Source organism: Apteryx rowi, unplaced genomic scaffold, assembly GCF_003343035.1.
Source record: "Apteryx rowi isolate R43461 unplaced genomic scaffold, aptRow1 scaffold_19, whole genome shotgun sequence".
NCBI lineage: Eukaryota > Metazoa > Chordata > Aves > Apterygiformes > Apterygidae > Apteryx > Apteryx rowi.
In genome coordinates, this window is record NW_020448196.1 from 1,442,906 (window position 1) to 1,460,193 (window position 17,288).

The 17,288-nt window shown below is 40.9% G+C and overlaps 1 protein-coding gene across 14 annotated transcripts in view; it reads right to left on the reverse strand.

Annotated features, from left to right (window-relative positions):
* The window catches only part of FNBP1 (formin binding protein 1), a 116,696-nt gene that overhangs the window by 2,707 nt on the left and 96,701 nt on the right, over window positions 1-17,288 (reverse strand). For 2 of the 14 annotated variants that reach the window (XM_026062179.1, XM_026062173.1), the window contains 5 exons: window positions 14,970-15,102; window positions 13,699-13,820; window positions 13,080-13,219; window positions 12,044-12,202; window positions 926-1,462 (listed from right to left, as the gene is read on the reverse strand). In XM_026062179.1, coding sequence (XP_025917964.1) covers window positions 1,392-1,462; window positions 12,044-12,202; window positions 13,080-13,219; window positions 13,699-13,820; window positions 14,970-15,102 — 625 coding nt within the window. In that variant the 3' untranslated portion in view covers window positions 926-1,391. The other 12 variants (XM_026062185.1, XM_026062180.1, XM_026062174.1 and 9 more) reach the window with 10 other exon arrangements.

The following is a 17,288-nucleotide window of genomic DNA, read 5'->3' on the forward strand; positions in this document are numbered from 1 at the left end:
TTCAAAACTTTCATCTAGCAAACAAACTCTGTAACCTCAGCAACTGCAGAACAGTTTGTAACATTCCTGAAGACATTAACAAACTCCTTTCCCCTAGGGATGGGATTATATAGTGTCTAGACAAACAGCTTTAGTATTACACTGGCAAAACCCTAATTGTACTTTTTGTTATCCTCTGTTAAACACTCAAAGCTTTGTTGTGCATCCCTGCTTCATTTTAGATTTGAAATCTGATTGTAGTGCTGCTTTTCTCCAACTCTGGTAGCAGGTAGCTATGGTATTTCTGAGCACCTATCCTGAACACAGCTAGCTGTGGGAGCCATTGTGAGCTAGATTTTATGGCCAAGCTAGATCATTTCCTTTTGCATAAACACTTTGTTTTTTCCTTATTTTATCAGGTCCCTTGCTGATTGCAAAAATGGGGAGATGAGAGAATTGTTCATGCATTGAACTGATTGAGCAAACCTCACTCTATTTGTATTAGTTGCTCTCCCTCCCCCACAGTCTTCTGTGAGTATTGGGAAGTTTACAGATACATAAATTCAGTTTACAGGAGGTCCTGCTTTTCTGCTGAATATTCTCAAGACCTAGACTATGGTCTCATGAACACATCAGTCTGATACAGCTGAAGCTGTGATACACAGAATGACAAGTACTTTGCAATACCTGCCCCTATACTCTTACCTTACAATGCATACGCATCATGTCTCAACCCATGGAAGATGGAGCTAGATAGCTCTTCCTTCAGGGATGGAGGCCAACATATTATAAATCTACCCCACAGCTGACCCTCCATGGTCATGCAGCCACAGCCTTACTCTGCAGCCCACAGCTGCCAGTGGCACCTCTCCACCCTCCTTTTGAATGACCAAAATAAATAGCATTCTGTATACTGTGACATGTTCAGTGACATGTATTTAAAGCTCATTTTATTTTCTTCCTAGTTATTGCTCAGCTTGGCTTCAGCTTCCAGCCTTCAGTCACTAATTTCATTCCTCTGTTTCTATTTAAAGCTAGCAATGCTAATACTGTTTAAGATAAATCAAAGTTAGAGCCAGACGGACACCCCCTGCTGTTCATTGTTTCCAAAAAATGCAAAGACATGAAGCACATATGTCTCAGCCTTGTTTTCTCTGTACTCTTGAGCATTCTTTCTGGCAGACTGTTTCATAAACAATACTGATTTGCCCTGAATTGACAGGGATGATAATTAGTGCTGGCAAAGAACAACTAAAGTTCTATTAAAATAAATGGGAATCTGACATTAGAAAAAATCTCTATATAGCTGCTTCAGATGAAGCCTCATTAGTCCATATTTGACAGTCAGATATTACTCAGTACCACCTACTATGAGCTGCACAACTGCAAATCCTCTTGGCTCCTAGATGAGGCTATTTCCAATGTACTGGACTAACAGGTGACGGAGAAGCTGTCCAGAAGCTAGTCAGACTTTTTGTCTCAGCTAGAGAGAGGAAGAAGAAATTTTTAGATTAATGCTCTTAAGGACAGAGAAGCAATTTTAGGTCAATAGAGAGCTAAATTGCAAGGCCTGTGTATCAGCAGAGCAGCACAGTGCAATACAGCAGCAGACAGCACCATCCACAAACCCAGCACGCTGCTATAGCCCTGCATCCAAGCAGAGGTAGTAGGATGTGTTGCTCTCCATGGAGTAGGGAAGTTGTGTTGTCCTTGAGCTACCTGCCCAGTTTCTCTGTACTTCCATCACATGCTGTTTTATACAGCAACGGCTTTCCTGACACAGCATTTGAGGGAGCTTTTAAGGGAACCCTCCATCTGTCAGTTGAGGATCTCTTCCTCTTTGGCGGAAGCTGTTTCTTTCTTCCAAAAAGAGGAAAGAAAATTTTGTCCAGCCACAGCCACAGTTATTTTGTGTTGTTAATGCTGGACAAAAACACCAAAGCAAAATTAAGGTTGCCAAAGGAAGTTCACAAGTTGCATGAGCCCTGAACCACGTGCCTTAAGCGTGCGCACAGCCCTATCCACAAACGCTGTCTGGCTCCTTCCCCCACCACACCTCCTACAGCCGGTAAGATACAGGCAGGTAGGAGCTGTCTCAATACCCCTGCCCTGCTGCGGTCCCCTCAGTGGAAACCCACTGACTGCTGCGTTTAGCTGTTTCCTTCCATCTTGTTCATTTTGCACCATCAAGGTGCTTGGTAGGAAGACACATTCCTCTCCCTTCTGATTATCCACCTTCCCCCAAACCTGGACTGAGAAGGGGGATACGCGCGTGCAAATGCTCAAAAGCATGTGCACAGGCTCGGGGAGCAGGGCAGCACCTCAGTACTCATTTCAGATTCCCCTCTCTGGGGCTGCGACAAGCTTCAGACATTCAGAATGCAATCTGTTGGGTTTTTTTCCCCTTCCTCTAAAGGAAAATAAATCACAGCTCAAGACAGCCAGCTCCAGCACACTAAGTGCACAGTACCCCTAGCACCTGCAGCCCGGCAAAACATTTCTTTGGAGCCCTTCCATCCACTATTCCCCACCCCCTGCATATTAAAACTGAATTGCAAATAACCTTATCCAGACTTGCAGATTATTCAGAGAAGGGAAATACTACTGTATTTCATTCATGTGTGCGCACATGTATGCATACACATGCATGAACGCATTACTTGCTAGGGGCACAACGCATTTAATGCATAAACAACTAGTATCAAAAAATCTGCTGAGCCCCTTCTGATTAAACCAACACACCCACTATGGGTATTACAAGGTACAGCTCTGTCTTAAGAGGAATTGCTTCCCCCAAACTTCCAGTTCCTGTGGCCTCCTACTAAAGTGGGGAAGTTTAAAAAAAAAAAAAAAACAACCCAAGAACCACCTGTCTTTCCCAAGTACCCAACAACTACAACCAGAACAATGCATTTTTCTTTCTTCTCAAATGACTACATTGTTTCTGATAAAGCTTCCAGAAAACACTTCGTTCCGTGTTCAGTGCCAGCTGGAAAGGTAAAAGTTTGGTAAAATTGCAATATCTCAGAGTGCCCTGTTGGGAACTAGATATGTGGGACATAATTACTCAGGGCACTATCCTTCCTAGTGCAGACCCAAATGAATACCCCAAGTGCCAGAAAAATCAGGTATGAAATTAAAAAAAAAAAAAAAGTACTACGAGTAAGAATTTTTCATCATTCTTCACAAAACAGCAGCTATACACAAGCACAGCACTGGAATTGGCTGTTTCTGCTTATTTACTGAGAATTTTACAGCTGGACGTGAAACCAAAATCCATTCCATAGTTCAAGGAGAATGCTGAGGAATATGAGAGAAGCCGAGGGGAGTTTCAGGCTATAAATTTTGTATCTGGCTAAAACAATAAGCCACAGCTAAATTCCCAGCTGGAAATATTTGTGGTAAGGCAAAAAGGTCGCTGGAGAGCAATGGATATATTACCTCAACAAATCAGAGAAGCAGCCCCAGCAAAGAGGCACAAGCCTTTTTTGACTGGGAAATAAACAACAAAACCGCTTTTCTTCTCTGGATGATCAAAAGGGTCCAGTGAAATTATATTTCTGGAATTAAATGTTTATTTAAATATGTGGATGACTTTCCTTTCATTGTTACAAGGTCAATATTCGCTTTCAAATGGAAGCACTTTATTTGGTTGAATTCTGTCTCCAGAAATGAATGGGCAACACCAGAACCTTGTACATTGGCAATGAAATCACAACACTGAGATGCCACCAAAATCTAAAGTTCAGTGCTCAAACACACATACACACACATATACAAATAAAAAAGTGCTCGACATCGTCATGTTAAAATAGAATTTGGCTTCTTTTAGGTCTTTTGACACTTCAGGCAGGAAAACAAAAACAAAGAACAATATGCATCAAACTAAATGAACTTCTGAAAAATACTCAGCATTAAACACAACTTTCAGTATCAGTAAATATGTTTCTTCTCTATTTACAGATGTTAAGAAAGGGCATTAGAGACTTTTGCAGGGGATGAGATTTCATTTTGTAGAATGTACAGTCCACACTTCTGGGTGAGATTAGTAAATTCAAGCAGAGTTTTTATAAACCAGTCACATATTTAGTCCTTTAGATTTTGTAAAAGGTAAATTCTACAAAAATTACCCATTCTTTACCCTGAATAAAGGCAGCAGAATAAAGATGTATAGGCCACAATATATGACTGTTGCTAATTTTTCTTGTAATAAGTTTTAAGATCCAGGCTTTTGGGAACTAGTTACCAAGTTTATAAAAACTCCATACATGGTCTTTTAATAAAACTCTTTTGAAGAAAATCAGTCGGCTAAAGCTAATGCTCTTTCTAAAGCGCTATTTAGCAACACAGACATTGCAATTGTTCAAATGTTCCACAGAGGCTGACAATAATATACTGTCCACCTAGATTAAATATATAAAAGCAAACTTTTATCTAATTTTTACATAGATGGCACAATAATAGGTGAAAATGAACTATTCCAGCTGCTGATTCAACAGTGCATCAGACACAAGAGAATAAAAATACTGCAGCTAAAAATATTCAAAAGATATTTTTGCACACCTGTTAACTGCTTAACCATTTAGATCCCCTGATAGAGACATGCTGCTTTGCAGTGCAACAAAGCCTTTGCACAGGTACGTCACAAATTGTTGTGCAAAGCTGCAAGTGCCAACTGTGTAGATCACAATCACATGCTGCTATCAGAGGCTCATGGATCTAAACAGTTAAGTGAACACAGTAGCAGCAATGATAAGGATGGTAATTCAGCTGATTATGATCCTTCCGACTCCGGTAACACCGCAGCTGAACAGCCTCGGTGTTGGCATCATCTGCTCGACAATGCAGGCTCCTGAGCCATTTCGGTTAGATTAAAAAAAACCCCTTTTGCCGACTGATGCTTGCAGATATTAAGCACCATAATATAACAGCTACAGTTGTAACAGCAGGAATGAGGGCCCTTGTTATCAAAAATAAAGATTGGTATTATGAAGGGAGAGAAAGGGACAAAGTTATGAACACAACATGTAACTTAAATCCAAAGTAACTTCATCCTGAGTGAGGAAGACCTAAGCAATCCCCAACATGAAAAGTATATGATTCTTGGACACATTTTTACATGCTGACCCTGCCTAAAAACACAGCAGGCAGCAAAGTAACACACACATCTGTCTGCAAACTAAACCTGAGAGGCTTCATTTTAGGGTGACTGGCCATAGTGGCTTTGTATTAATTTTTTTCTAATTCTGGGGATATTACAAAAGATGCTGAAGTCTCCTAAGATAAGTGGATTTCCCCAAAAGATTTGTTGATCTATGAATAAGTTAGGCCCCCAGGAACTATCAGTGACAACTGACTCTTACAGGCCTCAAACAGGTACAGGATTACTGTAATAGTAATGGCAAAGACTAAGGGGAAAACAATACATTTACAGCATGGAAGCTTAGAAAAACAAATCAACCCCTTTTTAGGCAGTTTAAGTCCAGATCATGTGATATTTGGAGGTATTACAGCTTTCTCTCCACTGCATGACATAAGGTGCAGCATCACTTATCATGCTACTTCTGCTTCAAATAAAATCATGTGAGAACAGGATGGCTGATGAGTAAGTCGCAATTCCTGTCTGGCTGCTGGGTTGAGGTCCAGTCCAAGGCAAGGTGGGAGAATGAAATAGAGTGCAGGTTCTTTTTTCTTTTTCCTTTTTCTAAAAAAATTCTGTTATTCAAACATTAACTGATAAGAACGCACAAGAGGTCATGCAAAAGGAGAAGGCAGGTCTGAAATGCTAAAAAACAAACCAACAAAAAATCTGCAAAGAGATTATCAACAATGAGCCACCAAATAACGTGGCCCTCAGGAAGGTGGGCACAGGCAAGGCAACAGGGCGAGCATGCAGACTGAAACAAGAGCAAAACGGAGGTCTTTGTGACGAGCAAGATGGGGCTTCAAACCAAAATGCCAGTGTCTCTGTGTGCCTGTGTGTGTGTCTGTGTGTGTGTGTGAGAGAAAGAGGAAGGGAGGGACGAAGAAAGAGAGAGACAGAGAGAGAGAAAGAGAGAAGCAGGGGCAGAGAGCGCAAGCAGGAAAGCAAGCATACATACATGAACTTGAAGACTTGCAAGAAACAGCAAGGTCATGGGTATTTAATACTCAGAACAAGCATCAGCCTAAATTAAAAAAAATAAAGGCTGACAAGTATTAGTGACCTTTTGGGGAAAGCATGTGCATAAAATTTAACATCCGCAAATTCAGAGCCCAGTCCAGCTGCTGTAACACTTCTCCCAAGGGTGGCTTTTCACGTGTATGCACCTCCTTCCCCACCTATCTGATGAGACTACCCGCAAGATTAGCACTAAAGGCACCACATGAAAAGCTGATGGACCAGTGCATGCATTCAGATGGACTGAGGGACAAGGGAGGATAGAAGATAGACCAGTACATGCCTGGGACTCTCTGGTTACCCTTTGCATCAAAGGGCAGCCAGCAGTTCTTTGACTGTGTTGGGAGGAACTGGCTGGGGAAAGTGTTGGTTATGTTTTACAGAAAGGCCATACCAAGCCAGCAGAAGAGTGGGGAAGGCTGACACGTTAATCTGAGCCACAAGTAGCATGCCATAAAAAAGAGCAAGCATCTGAATGATATTGGGATGGAATTTAGATCTGAATTTTTCAAGTGGGAACTCCAGACAAGACTGAGTCTGGTTTTCCATAGGTATGTTTTAACTGCCTGCAGGGTAAACAGACCATTTTGTTTCTCCTTCTGTGACAAGCTCGCCCCGAGGTTCTTGCACCAGCACAAACACCTTTAGGAATCTAAAACATAAGAAAGACAAAAAGAAAGAGACTGGATTAGAAAGAGACTTGGGAAAAAGGGATCCCTTAAGAGTAAGCATTGCCTGCAGGAGGTTAAAGGGAAATACAGCACCCAAGCATCTATCAGGTTACCAAGAGTTAAGAAAAGCTCCTAAACTCAGGCTTAAATTGCCAGCACTCAAAACAGTTAATCATTCTTCCTCAGCCCTTCCCTGCAGCATGGGAGAAGAGCATCACTGGGAGCACTGCCCTCCCACAAGGAGGATGCAAACCTAGGAGCAGGACCCTGCCAGCACTTTCCCACTGCAACAGCAGAGAAGAAAAATGGCTTTTTTCTTTTCAACCTGCAAAGGAGGAGTAGTGTATCTGTTCAAGTGACTGCGCCGAAGAGCACGAATGATAGTGAAGAATAACAAGCAGCTAACACACAAGAAATTCTGCAGATGGATCCACAGTAGCTGCCCACTACACAAGAGGCTGCGAAGACCCTTCCTTCTTAAGGAAAGTTCTGAAATGAACAGGTAAGTGAAAGCAGTCTTAGCCTCTAAACCTACAGTAACATCACATTTGTGTAGCCACAGATTTTTGATCCAGGGTAAGTTTTCTCTGTGGCCAAATGAAGCTAGGATCCAGCAGTTTGATTTGGCCAAAACGACTGCTGTATCAAAGGGAGTATCAGATATGAGTCCAAACTCCCCCCCTCACGTTTAGGAGGGCAGTGGAACCTTCTGATCTCCTTTGCACCCACTTCTATAACAAGAACAAAAGAAAAAAAATCCCCCAAAAGGTAACAGAAAAAACGTTTTCATGGAGCCACAGCAAAATATTTTTCCTGGAAAGGAACTGCATTTATACTTAGAGAGGTTCTCTGTGGGGGAACCAGGTGAAAAGAAGCTCTAGGACACTTGCTTTGCATCAGTAAACTTAAATGAATACCCATTAAAAAAAACCTCACAGGAATGAGAAAATAAAATGTTTATTAGAAGACGACACCATGGTACAGCAAGCTATAAGGAGAGACCTGACAGATGATGATTAAAAAAAAAGAAAGAAAAAAAAGAAAAAAAAAAGAAAATGAACAACCACATTGGCCAGATTTAACAAACTAACACAAAACAGAAGTTTCTACACAAGTCCAACCAGATGCAGACAGTTGAGTAACCAAAAAAGCTTATCAACATAAGAGGGACTGAGCAGTTATCAAAATGATTAAGTAGAAGAACAGCCAATAAAACCATTTATATATATAAAAAAAGAATAAAAACAATTGAAATTCAAGTAACTTTAGTTTTTAAGTTATGTTATATACATTTTTTTTAAACTAGGAGAAACAAGGACAAGTATTTAACAAAAGGGATTTAAAAAAGCCACAGTCCAGTTTATAATTACCATCTCCTAAATCATTTGGCAAGCATTAAATAATCAGATATATCCTAGATAAAAAGTGCGTCAGCATGGTTAACTTATTTAAGTCAAGGCCCTGCATAATGGTTACAGCAAACAAAGAGCAGAGCTGCAACGCTGAGACTCTGAGCTATCTACACGGATTTATGTATATAATTGCACGGGGTGGAGAGGAGCAGACCCACAGCGGCGAAGGAGCTGAAACGCTAAGCAGCCCACGGCTCCAACATTTGTTTCGGGAAACAGAACTTCACAAAACAGTCTCTATTCGTGCCATGTCACCCAAACAGCCGGTCCCTCTAGTGGAAGCAAACACGGCATTTTTTTGGGGTGAAACAGGGAGTTTATATAAAGATGGTTATTCTATGCAAGTTCTTTTGCGTATCAAGCTTTATTTCACAATTTCACTTAGTGAAAGAGAGTTTTGTTCCCAAGAAGATTATGAGGTACCATATCTAATAACACAGCACGGTCAGACTTGAGCAAACTGAAGGTCCAACTAGTTCCAGGATTAGTTGAGCACCAGATACCCAAGAGGACGGGAGTAGGGCAGTGGTGCAGAAAAGCCCTGCAACAAGCTATGGCAATGTGTGCACACGGAAATTTTGTTCCTCATCCTCTAGCAGTTATAGGTTGGCATAAGCCCAAAAACATGAGAGTTTGTACCCAAGAGATCCAGTTCTTAGTCTATACATTTCTAGCATTTATGGTTGTTTCCTGCATGTGTCACAAAGAGAATGAACCCACTGTGTTGCCTCTCATTTTTATTAGGAAGGACAAGAATGCTGTTTGTAACTAAATTCATACAACTGGGCCAGGATTTTCATTGGTAGTGATGCACATTTAAACTTAAGACGAGAACCTATACATGCATCAGCTGAGTGAACTGCACCTAACAGAGTCTTTCACTGATGGAGATACGACATGTGCATTCATCTTCTAAAGAAAACCTTCTGCAACAGATCTCTTAAAACAATCGTAGCAGCAAACCAGTGGAATAAAAGGTGAACAGGCCTATGCAAACCTACTCAGATATTTTCTGAAGTGATTTGTACATATCTAGAAAAAAAAAAAAAGGCAAAACAGGATAGACACTACTGTTCTTTCTGCGATAGGGTTTGCTAAAACCCTCTCACCAGAGGTATCCCTGAAAACTTCGCAAACAGCCCTTACACAAGCATTCGCAGGAACATTCACATGAGCCAAGCTAGGTCTGCAGGCTACAATCAGAAGGGCGACTGCGGCACACGACTTACCTTTGCCAACCATCTCAGGTACAGCAGCACTGAACCCCTGACAACACAGGCTGAGCTGATTGGAAAAGCACACCAGGTCCCAGGGGGGCTTTCACAAAGCATTCAAGTGTCACATTTCTCGAGCAAAGCTACGTCAGGCTCGTGACACAGGCACAATGAGCCACACGAGCAGGCCTGAGCCAATATTGATTCTGCTGGCTAGAGGAGTCATGAATTTACTCAGTGTTGGTGTGGATGCCCTTGCATTTCATCGCAGCTAACATTTAGAGATAACCAGCTGCCAAGCTTCTTTCCAAAAATAGGAAAGAACTATCAAAGTTTGTAAATGCTTTAGCACTTAGTTTCATTTTCAAGAAAGCCACTGTTTCAATTTTAAATATTCAAGGCTAAATAGAAACACTTCCTCTGATATATTAAAATCAAATGAGAAATCTGCAACTTGCAACAAGATTTGTCTTTTAAACACAGCAGCATTTTCCCCAAATCTTTACACTGCTACTGTGACATCTTATGGGAAATCCTCTTTTAGATTTTCTTCTTAGAAAGAAGTAAAAAACAAACAAACAAAAAAACCCCCAAACACCTAAATATTAAAGCCCCTTTACATTAGATACTCACACACGCATTTGGTTTTGTTGCCAAAGTCCAGCAAAATTAATAGAAAAACTTAAAAGGATTGAAAAAATCCCCCAGAGTTGGTACAGAAATGGCTGCAACTGTATCAGCACAGCCTGCATGTTTACAGTCATTGAGCATAATCCTATAATTTACCTAATACCATTAATGTACTAATATGATTTGCTGGCTGGTGCTGTGATGCTTCTCTCCAGCAGGATGAGTTAAAGACAAAGTTTTGCTAGTTCCAGTTAACAGCACCGTGTCAGGAGTTCTCACCCCACCCAGCGATACGCTTTGCTTCATTTCCCATCCAAGCTGCTGTTTTGCTCAAACAGGTGATTTGCGATAACGTTCCACTGCTGTGTACTGTGCTGCGTATCTGAGGCCAAGAAAGCCACACTTGTTACCTAAGGTAGATTTAGATGGCACACGAGCGTAGCTGTTTCAAGCAGCCCCAGTGCTGACCAACAATTTTTGCAGCAGAACAATAATGTTGCTTGCGACTACTGCCACATGCAGTGCATTTAATCTCCATAGAAGAGAACCCAGAGATGATCAATGCGATCTCTCATTCTGCGCTTTCTGCCTTGTTCTGAGAATGAAGCAAGCAAAATGTACAACCCACGTCCCTCTTTCCAAGATTAATAAAAGCAGACAGAGGTGGGGGTGAGCTTTTTGCACTCTTTTGCATCTCAGCTGACCCTCTTTTTGCCAACACAAATATAAGACTACTGGATTATGCAAAATAAAACAAGACCCCAGGCTTTCATCTGCCACAGACATGGCACTGCACTGTTTAATACTGAATCCAGAAACAGTAAGCTGATCATGTTATGATGTTGTCCACAGAGAAAGCCTACTCACTGCTCTCTTCCTATTGTCCATAATCCCCAATGAGAATGCTTCAGCTTTCTTTTAAATTGGATGAGGCAGCTTGTTTCACACTAAGAATTTTTAGGATCTATGAAAGACAACAACCACCTGAAGGATTAAATGACTGAAAAACCCATACACTATTTAACAGCAAACTTCAAACACTTCCTGATTTGAAAGAGGACTAAAATCTTTTGATTTCTCAGTGTATCACGTTACCAGGTGCTCATGATGCTAGCACATATTCTAACCAGGATTCCCCTATGTGCACTGCTTGCTCACACAACACACCTTATTTGTGAGGTGTTAAAAGCAGCAAAGAGAAACAGAAGATATGTGAGCATAGGCTCAGAATGTCTCCACTGATTGTACGTGAGCAGAAGATGAAACCATTACTTGTGGTTCATCTGAAATAAGTGTATTTAAACTGAAATGGCAAATACATCCCAAAGACCATTTTTTGAAATGTGTCAAGGAGGGAAAGAATATGGAATCTTCCTTAACGTCATTGTTTCACTGATTTATCAAGGATCACAGAGTGCTGTGTAGACAGGTTTTGGCAAGATCTCTTTTTCCCCTATCAAACACACTAACAAACCAAATGAAGACCAGGTTTCAATTCAAAAAGTCCACGGAGTACATTAGGCTCTGAAAAGCTACCACACTGTGACACAAAACAGCAGTCTAAATATTTCATATATAACTTTCCACTGAATCAGTTTGGGACAAACAGTTGTGAATATGGCTGAGATGTAGCTATAAGATATCACTCAGACATATAGAGAGAGCCCGTAACTGTTCAAAATGGCCTTGTGTTTCTTGCACTAACATGGATGTGCAACGGCAGTTACTGTTGAACAAGCACTCTCTAGGAAAGGCTGCATTTCCCCTCTAATTTTACACTATCCTTTCTTCTCTGACCAATAAAAAGCATGTTTTGCAGTACAGCAAGTCATATTAGTCCGTGTACAAAATAATGCACTTTGTGGCATTGTGCAATCCTTTAAAAGGCTCTATCTGCAACATAGAGCAGTTACAGGGCTGGATTTCTCTGAAAGCAAATAAAGTAGTAATAGTAGTATTAAATATAAGTCATAGCACCTTTGGCATTTTTGTCCAAATAGACTTCAACATATGACGTAGGGACATAACCCTCCTCATCTTCATTCCTTCGGATTCGTGTCCACCCATCACCTTTGTCTTCCTCTATTACATAGAGCATTTCTCCTTCTGCTACAGAAATTGTTCCTTCATTCTGACCTGAAAGACACAGTAACATGCAGTTTAGGGGGGTTCAAAGGGGAAACAGGTGCAGAGGTAGATGCTCACAGCACACTGACAATGTGCTGGCACAACTTTCGGTATATTACTAGCAGCATGAACAAGGACACATGACTCTGGAGACAACGTGTGCTCAAAGAGCCAGAAAAACGCGATCGTGACATCAGAGCTGCCATAAGAAATACCAATGCCATCAGGAGAAAGGCGGCACTCGCATATCATGAACTTGAGCCTCTCCTCACAAACTATTCCTTGTAACCAATTGCCTGCTTTTACAACTATTTTGTTAGGAAGCAGTGATTAAAGGCTAGAGTGGTTATTTGCCATAGGCAAGATAAAATTACAAGTTACCACATAAAGCATTAATAAAAAATTTATTCACTCATCTTCAGCTGAGTACCATACCCCTAAATTACATAATCTGCACATAAATGCTCCTCCTCACAGTGGAACTCTTAAACACAGAACATAAGAGATTTTTCCGTTGGTAACAGCAGCTCATAAAGTGCTTGGATGATGACATGATCTGAAGCTTGTCCCCAGCAAGCAATCCCAGTGAAAAAATTCTCAGGGGGACCTTCAGTAAGTATGGGATGAATCACATGGAGGGAATGAAATGCATAAAACGGAAACCAGTTATATTCTCTCTTTCATGATTCTCTTGTTGCTCAGAGTCCCCATATAAGGTGGGACAAATCACTGTCTTAGTGCCCCTCTACAACATGGAATAGCAACAAAGCCTCTTGCCCTTTGTCTATTTAAGCACTGCAGGGGTTAAACGAGCGTTTCCTAGTTGTACTTGTGATATGAACTAAGCAGAACAACAAATGAAGTAAGAGTAAAGGTTGAATGATACCTTCAAATGTATATAGAGCTTTACATGTTCCTATAGTGGGTAGTGGTTCTTCATCGTCAAATTCATCATCAAAATCTGTTGCAGGTACTTTCATCTCAGTCTCCTGACTTTGCTCTTCTGTGTAACTGCCATCCGGGCTGCTCAAGAGAGGAAAATACACAGCAACTATAGCAACCAGCCTCAGGAGCAAAGGGAATGACTTGGTTACCAGACACTCAAGGCCAGGTGAGCCACTGCAGCTGGAGCAGCTCAGCAATTCCAAAGCATGTTCAGAATGGGCTGTTATCAGGAGCTGCTATCACAACGCGATGGGAGAGACAGCTCATTTTTCCCCATTAAGACCTGCAAAAGGCACCTCTCTCACCTTCAGAGTAGTGAGTGCAGGGGGCTATTATACATTTCATCATATGCAGAAAAGCAGCTCTTAAGCTTGGTACCTTCTACATGCTAAAATTAGTATGCTAAATTAAGTTCATGGACTGCTTGCCTTTAGTCTGGTCATGGAATCAGCTTCTGAATGCTGCAGAGCTACAGTTTCCCTTACAGAAGACATTTCATTAACAAGCTAAGGAAAGCAGGTTGTCAGTCTAAACAGGACAGCTCTATACAGATACTGTACCTCTCCCGGTCCTGTGCGCAGCTGTTTACTGCTGAAGTGTTCTGGGCTTCATACAGTCCACTCTGTCGTCGGGCCTGTTCAGTCCGCATGGGCAACCTGCCCTCCACCTCAGCCAGCCAGCCCTGCAAAGGGAAAGCACGTTCCATGCCTCTGATGTTTCGACTTGCAAGGGGATACACGTTGCTTTATTTTGCTGTGTTATATTTGACATTCAGACTGCGAAACTAAAAACAGTGTAAACATTTAAATTTGCCTTTGAATTGCAGTTGTTAGAGGGTATACAATTTGTATTCTAAGTGCATATTAAAAACACCAGTCTTGCAAAAAACCCACACACTTGCTGAAAACTTAGTTCTTTTTCAGCGCGGGGTGCTGAAAGCACTGTGACTTAAGAGCAGCAGTTAATGACAGCTGTTGTGATGTTGCTGCTCTAGTCACAATAAAGTAAAAAAAGATCTGTGGCAGTTTATAGTAGTCTCAATAACATCAGAAACACGGCAATCTCAGTGACTGCTGAGTGCAAGAGGCCTAAAGCTGGGGCACAGAAAGAGCTGATCATTTTCAAAAGGAGAAGCAAGCAATGGATAATAAAGCAAGCAATTGTACGAAGCATCTAAAATTAATTGGCCATATCCATTTATGTCCATAGCGCAACTTAGTGAAGTCTTTCCTCAACTCTATAATCCTTCTAGAGTAATTATAATGGTAGACACTTCTAATGGCTTCAGTCATTTCAAATACTCCTTACGCGCCTGAGATTTTGCATCTCCAAGAAGCTTCCTGTTAATGGCAGACTGTTCCTTAAAACACACTTCATCTGACGGCTTCAATCTTGCTGATAGACTTTAAATGGTACTTTTCATTAACATTCATCATATTTTCCACAGACAGCTGTAATGTGATGTTATTCCTTAAATAAGCATCCAAATTCTTCTGGGCAGTTCAGAGAACACTGTATTTTTTCCTCATCCTCTACTTAGCATAATTTGCTTTCTGTGGCAAATTAAACAGCAGGGTTGTTGGCTGACAATCACAAGGGCTGGTGCATATCTATGTTACACAAACAGGCTCAAAGATCTCAATTAATACAAGTGCTTAAACAGCACTTACCCATACATAGTAAGAAAATGCTTCAATATACCTCTACCTGCAAAAGCACCAAAGCACCCACTTACAATTAAGCAAATGCTGAACTACTTTGTACTGAAGCAGGGCATAGTTGTTGAGATCAGCATCACAAAAGTACATTTGCTCTTCTGTACTTCCCATACCTCAAATTTCTGAACTTCTATTCGTAACTTTTCAATGTTCTGTCCAAGTTCTGCTAATCTGTGGTCCACGCTCGCTGCATCTCCCATCTGTGGATTCTTGATGTACACATCTTTCATTTTCGTTAAGGCATCTCTGACAGACAGAAGAAAAATAAAACACGTAAATGTTGACGCAGCTGGGGGCAAATCCCATTCTCTAAACGAGGGAAAATGAAAGTATAATAAACTGCCTTTTCTTAGTCTATGGTTAAAGCCTTCACTGTCACAAAGGTAACAACATCCAGACGGGGATTTTTGTTCTGTATAGAGCCAGCCATTTATAAACGGTAATGGTAAAATTGCTTGCCAGAGGAGAGGTATACATCAAGAGATGAAAAAACAGAGTGAAGCCTTTACCTACAATGTGATATGAGACACACTGTGCACAGGCCAAACTTCTTCACCCCTTACATTAAAAGGGGCTCTTTACTCCACAGGCAGCTGGGGGTTCTTCACTGCGAGTGACGTCGGCTGAACGAGCCCTATCTATGACTTGTTAAGCCACAGAGATGTGCTGCGCTGGTACAAACTGCAGCATATTTAGATCAAAGGATTTGAGCTCTAAATGCCCCGCTTTAAGAATCTCAGCAGCAAACTGACCAAATTCCTCAACAACGGCCTTTTGCAAGGCAAAAGAAGGAATTTAAAGCATGGTATTGACTTTTAGCCTCACATGCTATTTTATTTAGTACTAGGATTTCCACTTGCTCACCCTGGGGTGGGGGGGAGGATGGGAAATCTTGCAATCATTGCAAGGAATGACAACTCCAACTTTTTAGATGAATATCTTTCCAGTTTTTGGGGCATAGACAAATGGTTGCATCATTCTTCTCCATACCACGCTGAATTCCAGTTTAGAAACTGGGACAAAGAACTGAATGTGAACCTATTAGTAATAAAATGGAGTGCTAACTAGAAATTCTCACCCTGCCTGTTGCATTTTATTTATCTTTTGCACTGCAAATCGTTTGTAAGATACTTATTTCCCACTGCTTAAAATGAAGCTAAACCCAGATGGTTTGTATTTGTCACAGGGCAGCAACAGATGGACCGCGGGCTACATAATGTGACCCTGCATCCTATTAAGTTATGCAGCATTTTTTATTAGACTGTTTTTTAGGGGGGCTGTATCATATCAACTCAGCTGCCAAATGCCTAGGATTTCAGAGATTTTAATTTTAGGGCTTACTATGAGGAATGTGGTATCATAAGGGCAATGTTAATGTAGTACATGCCTTCAGGAGATCAGTTAGGGAAGCCTGTGGAGCTGTCACCGAAGCAATGTGCTACCTTTGACCTGGGGCAGCTTGAGGCTTAAATTTAAAAACAAAATAAATTAAGCCAAGCATGATGATGAATATTTTAGAGCTTAGAAATGGGTGGACTTATGAGCTGATTTCCTGTATTTCTGACAGAACTATTCGGCTTTTCTCTAGGCATTATTTGAGGGGGGAAAAAGGTTAATGTTGGTCCCACGACTCAAGTTAACGCTCTTTATATTTTAGAGTTTCCCACCAAACTCTTGACAATTGCAGTCCTGTGCCTGCTTTTGCTTTGTGTGAAGAAAAACTGGGAAAGAAGTGTGGGTGGCAAGGAAGTGGGACTGCTCTGTGGTTGGAGCCCCAGGGGACAATATTTCAAATATATGAGTCATGATTTTTTTAAAACTCTATATTTAACTGCTGATGCTAATTCCTTACTCGATTATATGCTATGTTTATTTAAAATAACCTCATTCTGCTCTGATTTTGTACCAGATTTTAACATTAGGTTACCTTGGAATCAATAGAGAACATAACGGAAAAACCTGTATAGCGACAAATACAAGGTACCATTGTAAAAAAAAAAAAAAAAAAAAAAAGGCACATGTAAAGAAAAGCGATACACCTATGTGCTGTCTTCCTTTCTTATTCATGATATAAAACATAAAGACGAAAATTTGGGTTATCAGACCAAAATAAGCAGGTATTTGCAAAGCAAACGAGCAGAAAATATAGGCACATCTGTGCAAACACAAAATATCAGCAATGTTTAGGGACAGACTAGTATCAGAGAGAGGCTGAGTTCTGAAATCCTTCAGGAAAGAAAAGTTCTGTCTCTTGCAAACACAACATGCTGAATCTTTAACGTAACTGCAGAAGCCAGAATGTGAACAAACACTGGAAGCAGCAAATACAGGCTGCCAGAATCAATAAAAAGCGTGTAGCTAAAAGGGCCTTGTTCTCAATCAGAACGATAAATGAAGCCTCGCAAAAAAACACATCCAACAAAAGTACAGGA